At 49.0% G+C, this 17,809-nt stretch overlaps 1 protein-coding gene across 4 annotated transcripts in view; it reads right to left on the reverse strand.

Annotated features, from left to right (window-relative positions):
• The window catches only part of LOC147097260 (talin-2), a 354,000-nt gene that overhangs the window by 166,044 nt on the left and 170,147 nt on the right, over positions 1 to 17,809 (reverse strand). For 3 of the 4 annotated variants that reach the window (XR_015074349.1, XM_085972076.1, XM_085972075.1), the window contains 8 exons: positions 16,995 to 17,147; positions 13,858 to 14,000; positions 12,637 to 12,764; positions 11,936 to 12,035; positions 10,810 to 10,914; positions 9,095 to 9,250; positions 7,128 to 7,229; positions 860 to 936 (listed from right to left, as the gene is read on the reverse strand). Coding sequence is in view for 3 of the 4 variants with exons in the window: in XM_085972076.1 (XP_085828202.1) it covers positions 860 to 936; positions 7,128 to 7,229; positions 9,095 to 9,250; positions 10,810 to 10,914; positions 11,936 to 12,035; positions 12,637 to 12,764; positions 13,858 to 14,000; positions 16,995 to 17,147 (964 nt within the window). In the remaining variant the exon portion in view is untranslated. The remainder of the gene's footprint in view (positions 1 to 859; positions 937 to 7,127; positions 7,230 to 9,094; positions 9,251 to 10,809; positions 10,915 to 11,935; positions 12,036 to 12,636; positions 12,765 to 13,857; positions 14,001 to 16,994; positions 17,148 to 17,809) is intronic. The other variant, XM_085972077.1, reaches the window with a different exon arrangement.

The following is a 17,809-nucleotide window of genomic DNA, read 5'->3' on the forward strand; positions in this document are numbered from 1 at the left end:
CCTCCCCCCCAGGGATAACGGGATCCCCCCCCCCCCCCCAACCAGGGATAACTGGATTTCCCCCCCCCCCCAGGGATAACGGGGTCCCCCCCCCCCGGGATAACTGGATTCCCCCCCCCCAGGGATAACACGATTCCTCCCCCCCTCCCCCCAGGAATAATCACATTTTTGGTGTTAGCAATTAAACAGTTTTGAATTCAAACAGGAAATGCTGGCGATACTCAGCAGGTCAGGCAGCATCTGTGAAGAGAGAAACAGAGTTAACGTTTCGGGTCGATGAACTTTCGTCAGAACTGGAAAAATGCAGGAAATGGAACAGATTTTTAAGCAGTGCAGGGGAGCGGCACCTCATCCTTCGATTAGGCACTTTACAGCCTTCTGGACTCAACATAGATTTCAACAATTTCAGATCATAACCTCGGCCCCGATCACATTATATATTTTTTATCCACATTTTGTTTGTGTCTTTTCTTCTCTCCCACATGGCAGCTGTCTTTCATTCTGCCAGCGCAATTCACACTTCATCTAGACCCATCCTTTGTTCATTAACCTGTCCCATTACCATCTCCTCTCGCCTTGAATATCTCTTAATCTCTCCTGCCTTCCATCCTATCACAGACCTTCCCTTTTGTTCTTTCACCCCTCCCCCATTTCCCAGCCCCTGCACTTCCTTAAAAATCTGTTCCCTTTCCTGCTTTTTTCCAGTTCTAACGAAAGGTCATCGACCTGAAACGTTAACTCTGTTTCTCTCTTCACAGATGCTGCCTGACCCGCTGAGTTTCTCCAGCATTTTCTGTTTTTATTTCAGATTTCCAGCATCTGCAATATTTTCTTTTTGTAAACAGTTCTGAATGTTTACTTTTTTGGAGAAACAGATTCTTCCAACATGGTGGACTCTTCATCTCCTTCGAGTCCAAATCGGTCCTTACTTTGTTTCTACAGATGACAGAACAGAAAGGAGCAAGTGTTAGAAAAACCAACCGCATGAAAGCAGGACAGTAGCAGACAGATCTGTGCAGTTACCATTTGCACAATTATTCTTAAACCGATGTTGGGAGTTATCCAAGCATTACACAGAAATTACAACAGTCCCAGTCCCATGTGCCTGCCCTGTTCCCAAACCCCTGTATACCCCTTTCCTTCAACCACCTAGCGAACCAGCTCTTTAACTATGACCTCTCTGCTTCAATCACTAACTGGTGGTAAATTCCACAGCCTCACAGCACTGTGTAAAAATACTTCACCGACTCGCTGTCCCAAGTCTCTTACATTTAATCTTATATATATCTCCACCCCTTTGTTCTAGACCGGAGTCACTGGAAACAATGCGCCCTTTTCTACATCGTTTCAACATTTTAAATTCTTTAACTACGGACCAGAAATGGTTTTGTGTTTGACAAATATACAAGCAAGAGTAAAAGAGGAGAGAATAACTTTCAATACAAGTTGCTCCTTCAACAATTAGCACCACGCTAATTTAATCATTGAGGTGCGCAGACAGGAATCAAAGCTCCCCTGCCTCTCAATTTCATAAACAGAAGAACACCAAAGTGAGCTCACTTCTAAACACCACACACCGAGATGACAACATTCCAGCAATAGTGCTGAAGACTTGTGCTCCAGAACTAGCTGCGCCTCTAGCCAAGCTGTTCCAGTACAGCTACAACACTGGCATCTACCCGGCAATGTGGAAAATTGCCCAAGTATGTCCTGTCTACAAAAAGCAGGACAAATCCGACCCGGCCAATTACCGTCCCATCAGTCTACTCTCAATCATCAGCAAAGTGATGGAAGGTATCGTCGACAGTGCTATCAAGCGGCACTTACTCAGCAATAACCTGCTAACTGACACCCAGCTTGGGTTCCGCCAGGGCCACTCAGCTCCTGACCTCATTACAGCCTTGGTCCAAACATGGACAAAAGAGCTGAACTCAAGAGGTGAGGTGAGAGTGACTGCCCTTGACATCAAGGCAGCATTTGATCGAGTGTGGCATCAAGGAGCCCTAGCAAAACTGAAGTCAATGGGAATCAAGGGGAAAACTCTCCATTGGTTGGGATCATACCTAGCACAAAGGAAGTTGGCTGTGGTTGTTGGAGGTCATTCATCTCAATCACATGACATCACTGCAGGAGTTCCTCAGGGCAGTGTCCTAGGCCCAACCATCTTCAGCTGTTTCATCAATGACCTTCCCTCCATCATAAGGTCAGAAGTGGGGATGTTCGCTGATGCTTGCACACTGTTCAGCACCATTCGAGACTCGTCAGATACTGACTCAGTCCGTGTCCATATGCAGCAAGACCTGGACAACATTCAGACTTGGGCTGACAAGTGGCAAGTAACATTCGCACCACACAAGTGCCAGGCAATGACCATCTCCAACAAGCGAGACTCTAACCACCTCCCCTTGACATTCAATGGCATTACCATCGCTGAATCCCCCACTATCAACATCCTGGGGGTTACCATTGATCAGAAACTGAACTGGACCAGCCACATAAATACTGTGGCTACAAGAGCAGGCCAGAGGCTGGGAATTCTGCGGCGAGTGTCTCACCTCCTGACTCCCCAAAGCCTTTCCACCATCTACAAGGCACAAGTCAGGAGTGTGATGGAATACTCTCCACTTGCCTGGATGAGTGCAGCTCCAACAACACTCAAGAAGCTCGACACCATTCAGGATAAAGCAGCCCGCTTGATTGGCACTCCATCCACCACCTTCAACATTCACTCCCTCCACCACCGGCGCACCGTGGCTGCAGTGTGTACCATCTACAAGATGCACTGCAGCAACTCGCCAAGGCTTCTTCAACAGCACCTTCCAAACCCGCGACCTCTACCACTTAGAAGGACAAGGGCAGCAGACGCATGGGAACATCACCACCTACAAGTTCCCCTCCAAGCCACACACCATCCTGACTTGGACCTGTATCGCCGTTCCTTCACTGTCGCTGGGCCAAAATCCTGGAACTCCCTTCCTAACAGCATTGTGGGTGTACCTACACCATATGGACTGCAGCGGTTCAAGGCGGCGGCTCACCACCATCTTCTCAAGGGCAATTAGGGATGGGCACTAAATGCAGGCCTAGCCAGCGACGCCCACATCTCATCAATGAATAAAAATAAATTTAAAAAATTCACCCACATTTAAAGAGTTTTCACTAGTTCGCTCAAATGCACAATCCATTTCCGAGGATCTTGTTGGAAAAATAACAGCGTGTTAGCGACACACGCCATTATTAATCTACAAATTGGCCAGCGAGTTCAGGGATTAAGAGATACGGCATGTGTTGCGAATATCCAGAACTTGCAGGTCGAATTACACGAACGCGAAGGGCATTGCGCCCTTAGCCTCCCCGTTATTGCTGGATTTGCACATTAATTGTTAATTGCCCGTTAAACCGGCCGCAGAAAGTTAGGGCTCAGAATTAACAGTGGAAGTACCTTTCTAACAACGTGATAATTGTTAATATAATGCCAATCAACCTCTCTGGCCCAGAAAGGGAACCATTTCATCTGTTGAGTCTCATTCCTGCATGTAATCAATTGTTGTTGTAAATTTTAATTTAAAAAAAATCTCTAATTAAATAAAATGTCTTGCTTTTCTTTTCTGTCTTGTTTTTCTCTCTCTTAATCCAATCTTTCTTTCCCTCTCTTTCTGTTTCTGAACCTGACCGGACTCTAATTCACCCAATTTCCTTCTCCGTTGTTCCTCTGTTTATTTCTCAATCCTTAAATCTGATTGGTTAAGGAGATTGTTGGTCCCGTGGCTCACCGAAGTCCCAGCCGCCCCAATGCCCTCGCTGCACCGTTACCAGCTCGCACTCCCAGCAAGTTACGGTGCAGAATAGTCGAGCTGAAGGAAGCAGGAAAAAGTCGAACTAATGGCGCGTTCGAGCAGGATTTGGCCCACTGACTGGACGCTTTCATATCCGGGAGAAGCAAGCCCATAGGAGTCATTTTTCCAGGAGACAGCCCACTCACTTTCTCTGTCGTGAAGGGAAAATCTGTCTAAAGAAATGTCTAGATTAACTTTTAATATGAGAATTCAGCCATAACATCAAGAGTTGGCTGAACGGTCATATTAAGAAAGTGAATGGGTTCTCTCCCACCCAGCAAATGACAAGGATGTTTAATGACAACCTAGAAGTTTAAGAGATAGTTTCTAGAAAATTATCATCAATCTGATACACACACTGATCTCCGGTGGAGATACTCATCGCGAGTCCGAGGTTACACTGTTGTAAAGGGATCGGAATTGGGCAAGAAAACAGATTTATCATTCTCCAATAATAGGATTGGGAAAGAAGTTTGAAAGACATTTCTCATAGTGAGACAGCTGTATAGGTAAGAGTGACTACAATTGGATGAGTAAGAACATAAGGAATAGGAGCAGGAGTCGGCCATTTGGCCCCTCGAGCCTGCTCTGCCATTCAATGAGATCATGGCTAATCTTCTACCTCATCTCCACTTTCCTGCACTATCCCCATATCCCTTGATTCCCTTAATATTCAAAAATCTATTGATCTCTGTTTTGAATATACTCAAGGACTGAGCCTCCACAGCCCCCTGGGGTACAGAATTCCAAAGATTCACCATCCTCTGTGTGAAGAAATTTCCCCTCATCTCAGTTTTAAATGGCGACCCCTTATTCTGAGACTGTGACCCCTGGTTCTAGACGCCCCAGCCAGGGGAAACATCCTCCCTGCATCTACCCTGTCAAGCCCTGTAAGAATTTTGTATGTTTCAATGAGATCACCTCTCATTCTTCTAAACTCCAGAGAATATAGGCCTAGTCTACTCAATCTCTCCTCATAGGACAATCCCCCCATCCCAGGAACCAGTCTGGTGAACCTTCGTTGCACTCCCTCTATGGCAAGTCTATCCTTCCTTAGGTAAGGAGACCAAAACTGTACACAATACTCCAGATGTGGTCTCACCAGGGCCCGATATAGTTGCAGTAAGACATCTTTACTCTTATACTCAAATCCGCTTATAATAAAGGCCAACATATCATTTGCATTCCTAATTGCTTGCTGTACCTGCATGTTAACGTTGTGATTCGTGTACAAGGACACCCAGGTCCCGCTGAACACCAACATTTCCCAATCTCTCACCATTTAAAAAATACTCTGCTTTTCTATTTATCCTACCGAAGTGGATAACTTCACATTTCTCCACATTATATTCAATTTTCCATGTTCTTGCCCACTCACTTAGCCTGTCTATATCCTCGTGAAGCCGCCTTGCATCATCCTCACAACTTACATTCCGACTGCGATCGGATAGGAAAGAGCGACTGCGATCGGATAGGAAAGAGCGACTGCGATCGGATAGGAAAGAGCGACTGCGATCGGATAGGAAAGAGCGATGGCGATCGGATAGGAAAGAGCGACTGCGATCGGATGGGAAAGAGCGATGGCGATCGGATAGGAAAGAGCGACTGTGGTCGGATAGGAAAGAGCGACTGCGATTGGATAGGAGAGAGCGACTGTGATCGGATAGGAGAGACCGACTGCGATTGGATAGGAGAGACCGACTGTGATCGGATAGGAAAGAGCGACTGCGATCGGATAGGAAAGAGCGACTGCGATCGGATAGGAAAGAGCGACTGCGATCGGATAGGAAAGAGCGACTGCGATCGGATAGGAAAGAGCGACTGCGATCGGATAGGAAAGAGCGACTGCGATCGGATAGGAAAGAGCGACTGCGATCGGATAGGAAAGAGCGACTGCGATCGGATAGGAAAGAGCGACTGTGATCGGATAGGAAAGAGCGATGGCGATCGGATAGGAAAGAGCGACTGCGATCGGATAGGAAAGAGCGACTGCGATCGGATAGGAAAGACCGACTGCGATTGGATAGGAGAGACCGACTGTGATCGGATAGGAGAGAGCGACTGCGATCGGATAGGAAAGACCGACTGTGATCGGATAGGAAAGACTGACTGCGATCGGATAGGAGAGAGCGACTGCGATCGGATAGGAAAGACCGACTGTGATCGGATAGGAAAGACCGACTGTGATCGGATAGGAAAGAGCGACTGCGATCGGATGGGAAAGAGCGACTGCGATCGGATAGGAGAGAGCGACTGCGATCAGATAGGAAAGACCGACTGTGATCGGATAGGAAAGAGCGACTGTGATCGGAAAGGTAAGAGTGGAACCGAGAGGGCAGTCCCACTCAGCTGGACAAGAGAGGAAATGTGTTGGAGGCGATGGGCTGGTCAACCAGCCCGCAGACTGCAGAGACGAGGAGCAGGAGCAATGCACCATGGTGATGATCACAGAGGATGATTTATGACTTTGATTAGGACTGTTTCAGTGCTGTGGCAGGGCGGGAACTGATCGGAGGTTCAAACCTGGAGTTGTGGGAAAGATGGGCAGTGATTTCAGAGGCGACAACATGCTCAAGGACTTTGGAAAGGAAAGTGAGGTTGGAGTTAGGGCGGTGGTTTTCAAGCACAGAAGGGTACCAGAATGGTTGTGAAAGTGTACCAGAATAATGGGCTTTGATGGGGGAATTGGGGTACTAGAGGGATGGGCTTTGATGGGGGAGTTAGGATACTAGAGGGATGGGCTTTGATGGGAGAGTTAGGATACTAGAGGGATGAGCTTCAATGGGAGAGTTGGGGTACGAGAGGGATGGGCTTCAATGGGGAATTGGGGTACTAGAGGGGTGGGCTTCAATGGGAGAGTTAGGGAACTAGAGGGATGGGCTTCAATGGGAGAGTTAGGGTACTAGAGGGATGGGCTTCAATGGGGAATTGGGGTACTAGAGGGGTGGGCTTCAATGGGAGAGTTAGGGTACTAGAGGGATGGGCTTCAATGGGGAATTGGGGTACTGGAGGGGTGGGCTTCAATGGGAGAGTTAGGGTACTAGACGGATGTGCTCCCACAAAGGGCTGTGGAGGGCAAGTCGCTGAATATATTTAAGAAGGAGATAGATAGATTTCTAGACGCAAAAGGCGTCAAGGGGTATGGGGAGAGAGCGGGAATATGGTATTGAGATAGAGGATCAGCCATGATCATATTGAATGGCGGAGCAGGCTCGAAGGGCCGAATGGCCGACTCCTGCTCCTATTTTTCTATGTTTCTTTCTATGTTTCTAAAATGTTCTGCGCACTAACCTTCTTCAGGATGATGTCGATGTAGCCAGCGATTAGCTGCGAGATCTGCTCGCCCTCAGTAGTCTGAACAGAATAGTAGCTTTCCTGGTACTCTCCAAAATCCTACACAGGTGAAGAGAGAGTTGGGTGAACACTTACACCTCACACCAGTGCTGTGCACATCGCAGCCTAATGAAGTGCAATATACTCAAACAAGCATTCACAGCCCTATAGAGCTACCCATTTCCCAATTCATTTCATCGTCCCACACCATACACTTGTGTGAGGGTGGACAGATAACCCACTCCTAGGTCTCCGTGTGCTTGTGGTGACCGACTACCCTGCCAATCGGAGGAGGCCACACCACCAACTGATTCCCCTGATTGAAGACCAAATTATAGACCAAATATTGCTCAGTGTAGACCTGGGGACTGAACCATGATCCTGCCAGCTCATGGCACAAGTTGGCACAAACCACCCACGAGGCCAAACACTTCAAGTGTAAATTTTACCGTAATCACTTCTTGTGCTTCAAAAGACAGATTCTGTTTAACAATCCCGAGTGTGTACTTCCACGGTGCCCAAACAAGGAATAGTGTGCAGCATTGGGAGTGGCCCCTTCGTCCAGGAGTGAGTGAGTCCCCTGTGGCTGGACTCCCACCTCTGGTCTCCACTGCATCACAACTCTCACCTATGGCTCCTAGTAGTCATGGTGACTGCCTCACCGCGGGCACCAGTGTTGGCGTGCTGGCTGCACCAGGTCGAGGGCAGCTCTTGGGCGGATGTCCTCGAGTGATGGGGAAGACACCCATCTCCCTCGCCAGTGCACAGAGTCTACTTTTGTGGGCCACGTGAATCACAGGTGTGGCGGTCAGGCGGAAGAGGGCGATAATTAGGTCCCAACGGCTGTGATGGTGAAGGAAGCACACAGTAAAGGCAAGACCCCAAATATTGGGTCTTCGGCATTCCTCTGCAGCTGATCGAACTCTCTAGTAGTCTCGGATTGTCCGTGCCACCGGGCCAAGAGCTCGCTTAGTCAATGGGTGGGGATGTGGCCACGCACCAGCTTCTCCAGGAGAAAAACATCAGACGTTTCTCAAATTTCATTATCTTTGCCTGAACAAATCACGTCAGGGGCACACTACTCTAGAATCACTTCAGGGGCACACTACTCTAGAATCACTTCAGGGGCACACTACTCTAGAATCACGTCAGGGGCACACTACTCTAGAATCACGTCAGGGGCACACTACTCTAGAATCACGTCAGGGGCACACTACTCTAGAATCACTTCAGGGGCACACTACTCTAGAATCACGTCAGGGGCACACTACTCTCGAATCACTTCAGGGGCACACTACTCTAGAATCGCGTCAGGGGCACACTACTCTAGAATCGCGTCAGGGGCACACTACTCTAGAATCGCGTCAGGGGCACACTACTCTAGAATCGCGTCAGGGGCACACTACTCTAGAATCGCGTCAGGGGCACACTACTCTAGAATCACTTCAGGGGCACACTACTCTAGAATCACGTCAGGGGCACACTACTCTAGAATCACTTCAGGGGCACACTACTCTAGAATCGCGTCAGGGGCACACTACTCTAGAATCACGTCAGGGGCACACTACTCTAGAATCACGTCAGGGGCACACTACTCTGGAATCACGTCAGGGGCACACTACTCTAGAATCGCGTCAGGGGCACACTACTCTAGAATCGCGTCAGGGGCACACTACTCTAGAATCGCGTCAGGGGCACACTACTCTAGAATCACGTCAGGGGCACACTACTCTAGAATCACGTCAGGGGCACACTACTCTAGAATCACGCCAGGGACACACTACTCTAGAATCACGTCAGGGGCACACTACTCTAGAATCACGTCAGGGGCACACTACTCTAGAATCACGTCAGGGGCACACTACTCTAGAATCACGTCAGGGGCACACTACTCTAGAATCTGTAGCAATAAGACCATATCCTACCAGAGTAAAGCTCTTCGGAGAGGCTGCCCAGCGTTTTACGGTCGTGAGAGGCCACTCCTGTATAACTTCTTTGGTCTTTTCATCGACTCGCATCACCGAATCTTTGGTAATGCCCAAAAGTCTCGGAACCAATTTGTTCTTCCCCTTCATTTTTTCCTACAGAGCGAAGTACGATTCATTTTAGAGCAGAGAAGATCGAAAGGAGATTTGACAGACGTGTTCAAAATCATGAGGGGTCTGGACACAGTAGAGAGAGAAACTGTTCCCATTGGCGGAAGGGTCGAGAACCAGAGGACACAGATTTAAAGTGATTGGCAGAAGAACCACTGGTGACATGAGGAAAAACTTTTTTACGCAGTGAGTGGTTAGGATCTGGAAGGCACTGCCTGAAAGGGTGGTGGAGGCAGATTCAATCACGGCTTTCAAAAGGGAGTTGGATAAGTACCTGAAGGAAAAACATTTGCGGGGCTACGGGGAAAGGGCAGGGGAGAGGGACGAGCTGAAGTGCTCTTGCAGGGAGCCGGCACGGGCTCGACGGGCCAAATGGCCGCCTTCTGTGCTGTAAACATTGAGTTATAACAATTCATCACATAAAACTATTGCACCAAAATCATACCGACACAAATACATCTCTAGTGTTTAGTTTTTGCAACTGTTAAACTGGTACAGGTTTTCCCTTCACAATTCTACTATTGTATTAGAGTGCAATTTATTCACTGTGAAAACTAGCAGGGAAAGCACCAATTATAAACCAGTTTCAGAGCGAAATACATTTAGTGGACTTTCGGCAAACTTCAAAACGAAAGCACACAGCGTGTCACTCTCCGCACGTGGACCGTGACCGTGTGTTGGGTTCAATCCCCAGGGAACATGTGGGTGGGGCTGAGTGAGCGGATACAATCCAGAGTGACAGATACAGGGCTTCTCCGTCAGCTGTGAGGGTCCGAAATCCAACGCCAATTGGCCAATTTCAGCCCAGGGCTCAAAGTGAGACGCATCTCTCCATCTCGTCCTGAGGATAAGCGTGAGGAGGGTTGATGTGGGACGTGGAAGGGTGACACTGGTGTTGGAGTGTTGGGCTGGGGCTGGGGCAGATGACAGCCCAGATTAAAAGGGAGGAGACAGCATAGCAACGACTTCCCTCGTCTCGATCTGGGGCCAACAAGTAAAAGATTAAAACAATGCAGCTACCCTGAACCAAATAAGGAAGCGAATGGTGGTTGGTATCGCTGACACAGGCCTGTTTTTGAAGAACTAATACAAATTCATTAATCTTAAAGTGGCCAACTCAAAATTGGACCCACTATAATGACTACTAAATTATTCAAAACAGACCTCAACTCTGAGCTTCCATCGATCAGTAAGAAAAATTATGATTTCCTAATTCATATTTCATCTTTAGTTATTCCGGAGCGAGGGAGATTAACAATTAACGACAGCGGTTTTCTAGTTCAGCTACCAATACACCAATCATGTCGCCCAGCAATCCCAGAGGTTAATTCAAGAGGCAATGAGTCCAGGAGTTGCTCATTCAAGAGGCAATGAGTCCAGGAGTTGCTCATTCAAGAGGCAATGAGTCCAGGAGTTGCTCATTCAAGAGCCACTGAATGTCCGACACACACGGTTACAGTTCCCACCATTTTACTATCTGAAAGCAACTGACGGTCACGGGTTTGAAGAGCAGGTAGACTTGGGGTAAGAGGAGAAATTCTTACCTTCACCAAAAAGAATGACACCCCGTAGGTTCGGAGCGAGCGGGCCAACTTAACATATTTAACTTTTGCCTCAATTTCAGTCATTTCCCCGCAGTTCTTGTGTTCCTAGTGTGAGAAACCAAATCACAGAAATTCATTTCTAAGTTTGCCCGAGCTTTTTTTTTTAAATAAATGATGTGCTAAACACCAGATGATCACGGACAAAAGTACAAGCGGTGCCCTCTCTTCCTTGGCCACTTCCTACCTTCGTGCTTCTCTCCATCTGTCCCGTTTAACATGGACAAGCATTTGAATGAGAAGAATGTAAAAAGATGCGGAAAAGGGCAGGTGAATGGGATTAGACTGCAGCTGAAATGCAGACATGTTGGGCCGAATGGCCGCCTCCTATGCTGAAATTTCTATGACTTTACTGTTTCTGTGTATGCCTCATTTTATTTTATTCTGGCGTCTGTGTTTTTCTCTGCTTGTCTTGGATTCTCACTCTTCCGGCGAGCTTTCCCTTCCCCGTCTCCCCTCTCACTCTATGCGTCTCCCAGTCTCCATGCACAGCCCTCACACGTGTCCCTATAGTGGGGTGCTCCATTTCTACATCTTGTCTTTGTTAAAGCTGAATGCATGCAGCAAGATGGTAACTGCTATCAACAACAACAACAACTTGCATTTATATTGCACCTTTAACATAGTAAAACGTCCCAAGGCGCTTCACAGGAGCGATTATCAAACAAAGTTTAACATAAGTAGATAAGTGACCAAAAGGAGGAAAGAGAGACGGAGAGGTTTAGGAAGGGATCTTCAGAGCTTAGGGCCGAGGCAGCTGAAGGCACGGCCGCCAATGGTGGCGCGAAGGAAGCAGGAGATGTGCAAGAGGCCAGAATTGGAGGAGCGCAGAGATCTCGGAGGATTGTAGGGCAGGAGGAGGAGATTACAGAGATAGGGAGGGAGCGAGGCCATGGAGGGATTTGAAAACATGGATGAGAATTTTAAAAGCGAGGTGTTGCTGGACTGGGAGCCAATTTGTGTCAGTGAGCGATTGGGAAGGTTCAGACGCTCCGAATAAGCCTTAATTATTTTTTGATTGGTTCAAGCTTCACATTCACTAAAAAGCAAACAATGAGCTGCTTTGTACCATGGTGGCAGGAGGAAGGTGAAGCAGCTCCTGTACCTGAAAGATCCTCTTCTCCGCATTCCTCTGCTTAATGTACTCCTTGGGCAGGAACTCCTTCAGACTGGGTGAAGAGAGAGAGGGCGTTAGAGCCGCGCCCCGTCATCGACCCACCCCCAGTCACACCCGCTTCTCCACACAGGCAGGACCTCGCCCCCAACACTCGCCCCGCCCACCAGTCAGGCCCAGCCACAGCCCCACCCCCAGTCACACCCGCTTCTCCACACAGGCAGGACCTCGCCCCCAACACTCGCCCCGCCCACCAGTCAGGCCCCGCCCACCAGTCAGGCCCCGCCCACCGGTCGCCCAGCCACAGCCCCACCCCCAGTCACACCCACTTCTCCACACAGGCAGGACCTCGCCCCCAACACTCGCCCCGCCCACCAGTCAGGCCCCACCCACCAGTCACACACCCCGCCCACCAGTCACGCCCCGCCATGGTCACAGCCCCGCCCTCCAACACTTGGCCCCCACATCCTGTCATGGGCACCGCCTCCCCCCTCCGCAGTCAGGGCCCCACCCCCAACTCGTACCCAACCCCCCCCCCCGACCCCAGTGCCGGCTGCGCCCCCATTCACGCCTTCCCCGTCACCAACCCCCCCCGCCCCCCCCACAGTTGCCGCTCTGCGACACACACAACACCCTCAGTTTATGTGGGGACTTACTCCAGAAATCCGGGCTTGTGTTTGTGCTCCACGTGGGGTCCAAACTGGATCTGAGCCTGAATCCCCCCGAACTCACAGGCTTTCTCAAAGGAAACTGGATGCGACCCGTTGAGAATATCATCCCGGGCCTTCAAACAACAAGCACGCACCGTGCGATGAAACACTTAGTGCAAATTTATTCACAGAAAAAATACAGACACACACAACCAGAGAGAGACTCTGACACACACGGGATAAATTACAACCGCATCGAGTCCTCTTTCTTCTGGTGAGTGGGAGCTAGTGCGATGGACTCATTAGGCCCCCAATATTAACATAACAGGCAGCTGCCCCATAATGCAGGTGGAGAGGCGTCTCCGACTGTTGCCAAAGACCCCACTCAATCAGCCAACATCCTAGAATAGCCCAGGAGCCAATCATAGAGTCTCCAGGTACAGATGGAATATTTGAACTCACCACCGCCGCCGCCCCCCCCCACTCCCCTCCACAACGGAGCGAGGGTGCGCCTCCTATGGAGCACTGGGATTTGGTCCTTGCTTATTGCAATGTCCGAGATACCCAGAACCCGAGACGAGTACTGACACGCGAAGTCAGAAGGAAATAGACCGCAAATCTTTGGGGTCTTGGGTAAGGAGCCCACCAATACACTCCAGCACTCCCCTCGCCCCCAGGCCTACCTCAAGTAGAAATAAGGGGGAAACAAACAGATCTGTTTCCGCACCCTCGGATCCTGAAAATGACTGAAGCCAGGTGTTTGTGTGTGCACAATCCCGATGGGGGCTTTACACCTATAACGTAAGGAGGGAGCTTAACGAAGGGAAACATTCGGATACAAAAATTAGACCATTTTAATTTGTTTTATTTTTCGTAATGCGCACTGGGAAATTCTAATTCCTCCGAGGTGGTGTCTAGGTTGAGAGGCCTAGATATTGGTTATAGCCTGAAACGGGGGGTGGGAGGCGGGCGATCCCAGTGCGGCGCACTCACGGCACCAAATGAGTCGGCGCACACCGCCCGCCATATTGGATCCTTAGGCTCCCGCTTTACGCCTGTAAAATGGCCGCAACGCGATCCGATTTCTGGGCCATAAGCTCATTTGCGGGAATTGCCCCAATCACCATTTCACTCGTCAAGCTCAACACTGCACCTCCCGCCGCCCCCCCCCCCGACCCCACCGCCCAATGACAGGACTGCAGCCAATCACTGACAGGAACCCTCTACCTGTACATACAGCAGGTTCAGCTGCACCGGGTCACGGGAATCTACATTTTGATCGGAGTAGAAAAACTTGCGTCTCAACAGCAGCGTTTCATTTTCATCAACTCCTTGTTCTCTGAACGTTCGACTGTGGTCCAACCAGTTCACTGTCGGGAGACAGAAAAATCAACCAGCATCCACAACCATCGCGGCTCTTCCCCCCCCCCCCCCCTCACTCTATCCAGTCCCAGTCACTTCACCTCGAGATCACACCCTGAGCACAGGGACATCTGTATCTTCGAGATCACACCCTGTGCACTGGGACATCTGTAACCTCGAGATCACACCCTGTGCACTGGGGCATCTGTAACCTCGAGATCACACCCTGTGCACTGGGACATCTGTAACCTCGAGATCACACCCTGTGCACTGGGACATCTGTAATCTCAAGATCACACCCTGTGCACTGGGACATCTGTAACCTCAGGATCACACCCTGTGCACTGGGGCATCTGTAACCTCGAGATCACACCCTGGGCACTGGGACATCTGTAACCTCGAGATCACACCCTGAGCACTGGGACATCTGTAACCTCGAGATCACACCCTGGGCACTGGGACATCTGTAACCTCGAGATCACACCCTGTGCACTGGGACATCTGTAACCTCGAGATCACACCCTGTGCACTGGGGCATCTGTAACCTCGAGATCACACCCTGTGCACTGGGACATCTGTAACCTCAGGATCACACCCTGTGCACTGGGACATCTGTAACCTCGAGATCACACCCTGTGCACTGGGACATCTGTAACCTCGAGATCACACCCTGTGCACTGGGACATCTGTAACCTCGAGATCACACCCTGGGCACTGGGACATCTGTAACCTCGAGAACACACCCTGTGCACTGGGACATCTGTAACCTCGAGATCACACCCTGTGCACTGGGACATCTGTAACCTCGAGATCACACCCTGTGCACTGGACACAGGGACATCTGTAACTTCACAACCACCAACTTACTGAAGCCAACAGGAGATCACACAGCACAGAAGGCAGCTCATCGCACCCGTGCCCAGCTGTTTGAAGGTAGTATTCAATTAGTCCCACTCCCCTGCTCTTTTCCCGGAGCCCTGAAAATTTCTCCTTTTCAAGTATATATAGAATTTACTTTTGAAAGTTACTATTGAATCTGCTTCCACCACCCTTTCAGACAGTGCATTCCAGATCACAACCTTCTCTGCTCCATGGAGAACAACTCCAGCTTCTCCAGTCTCTCCACATTACTGAAGTCCCTCATTCCTGGTACCATTCTGGTAAATCTCCTCTGCACCCTCTCCAAGGCCTGGACATCCTTCCTAAAGTGTGGTGCCCAGAATGCCAGCTGAGGCCCAGCCAGTGATTTATAAAGGTTGAGCATAACTTTGATGAACTTGATAAGGAGAAAGATAGTAAGTTTTTAATCTTTTTCCATAAACATACACAAGGGTCATTGAACCAACTAAAAGATTTCTTAAAACTTAAGTCCTGTAACTTATTGCAGATGAATGAAGTCTTGGATATAGTGCGGGAGTAAGAGATCTTTCAATAACTGAAGGCCAAGCCGCAGCAGGAACAGCTTTTCAATAAAGACTGTCTGCAGACAAAGTTCAGGGCCTGACCCGTGGAGGATTCCTCTGAATCTAACCTCGTGGCAAAAGGGAATTAGAAAGCTCGGGATTTTCCAAAGGGAATTAGTCATACACCACACCTGGAGTACTGCGTACAGTTTTGGTCTCCTTATTTAAGGAAGGATATACAGGAAACTTTGAGATATCCGGCACTGACGGGACCGGCGTGTCGCCGATCTATCAAAACTGCCGGACATACAAAGTTAATGTTGAAACATACGGAGGTTTTCATCTCCGTATCTGACAACAAACACTGTTGCTTAGCAACAGCTTCTGAAGAGTCGGCTGCAGCTGCAAGCGTCTGTAGCTGAAGCTGTTGCTATAGCTACAGGCCTTGCAGTGGCTGACTGGGGAAAAAAAAAACGAGATTTTAAAAAGCTTACAGAAAACGGCTCCTGATTTTTGCCGTTAGGTCGAGTATTCCGGACATACAACCTCCGGGTAAACCAAAGTTTCCTGTACTTGCATTGGAGGCAGTTCAGAGACGATTCACGAGGTTAATTCCAGAGATGAGGGGGTTAACTTATGAAGAAAAGTTGAGCAGGTTGGGCCTATACTCATTGGAGTTTAGATGAATGAGAGGTGATCTTATTGAAACATTTAAGATACTGAGGGGGCTCGACAAGGTAGATGCAGAGAGGATGTTTCCCCACCTGGGGAAATCTAGAATTCGGGGGCATAGTTTCAGAACAAAGGGTCGTCCTTTTAGAACTGAGATGAGGAGGAATTTCTTCTCTCAGAGGGTCGTAAATCATTGGAATTCTCTGCCCCAGAGAGCCATGGAGGCTGGGTCATTAAATAAATATATTTAAGGTGGAGATAGACAGATTTTTGCAAGATAAGGGAGTGAAGAGTTATGGGGATTGGGCAGGGAAGTAGCTTTGAGCCCAAGATCAGCCATGATCTTATTGAATGGCGGAGCAGGCTCGAGGGGCCAAGTGGCCTATTCCTGCTCCTATTTCGTAGGTTCTTATGGAAAAGTCACCAGCGACCCGGACGAGTGCGGTAGCTCACTACTTCTGGAGGTGACTTTCACTCGAATGGGAACCTGATCTCATCGATTCATAGAATGCTGCAGCACCGAAGCAGGCCATTCGGCCCATCCTGCCTGAGCCGGTTCTTTGAGAGAGCTGCCCAATTTCTGGAGTTTACAGAAAACCAACATACGGGACACGATGTGTGTCCGATCCGATCGCCTCGCACCAAGCAATGAGATTGGGAGATTCCCATCCACACAACAACGCATCACATCTCCTGAAAATATCACTCCATCACCAAAGATAATCCCAGGGTGATTTTTCATCATCAGGAACTCTGGGATTGGGTACTTTTTTCTTTGAGAATGTTTCCTGAGTAAATATATTGCTTTAACATCGTTATTATACTTAAAGTTTAATCTGACCCAATTATTGACCCACAGCTGCTAAGTGTAACTCGATTGCAAGAACCCCACTGACTGTCTCCATCATAAACTAACGCAAGCCTTACATTCATCGTCTGTGTGCAGCTTCGCTTTTAACTTCTCCATCTTTCTCTCATCCCGTAACAGTGTTCTATCTTTCTTCAGTGTGGCAGTTCCATCTTCTTTTTTCTCTTCTACAATGTCTTGGATTAAAGAATATTCCTCATAATTCGTGATGCCTGAAATCAAAAGGAACGCAATCAGCACTTACTGGGACTGGGAGAGGACAGCGCTGACACGTTGACGTGAAGTACCAGATAGCAGGCTACATTGTGTGACCACTTGTGCGCCCTCGCCTCTGAGTCAGAAGGTTGTGGGGTCAAGTCCCACTCCAGAGACTTGAGCACAAAATCCAGGCTGACACTCTAGCGCAGTGTTGAGGGAGTGCAGCACTGTTGGAGGTGCCGTCTTTCGAATGAGACATTAAACCGAGGCCCCATCTACTCTCTCAGGCGGAAAGATCCCACTGCACTATTCAAAGAAGAGCAGAGGAGTTCTCCCCGGTGTCCTGGCCAATATTTATCCCTCAACCAACACCTAAAACAGATGATCTGGTCATTATCACATTGCTGTTTGTGGGAGCTTGCTGTGCGCAAATTGGCTGTCACATTTCCTACATTACAACAGTGACTACACTTCAAAAGTACTTCATTGGCTGTAAAGCGCTTTGGGATGTCCTGAGGTCGTGAAGGGACACCCGGAGGTTGTGACAGGGGCTATATAAATGCAAGTTCTTTCTTTCTCACTAATTTTAAATGGCCGAACTCTAGCATTACAGAACAAGCTGGAAACACACAGCGGTCAGTCGGCATCCGTGGAGAGTCACGGTGTCGAGTGGGGT

Source organism: Somniosus microcephalus, chromosome 32 (assembly GCF_052327205.1).
Source record: "Somniosus microcephalus isolate GS21.2 chromosome 32, FLI_Smic_1.0, whole genome shotgun sequence".
NCBI lineage: Eukaryota > Metazoa > Chordata > Chondrichthyes > Squaliformes > Somniosidae > Somniosus > Somniosus microcephalus.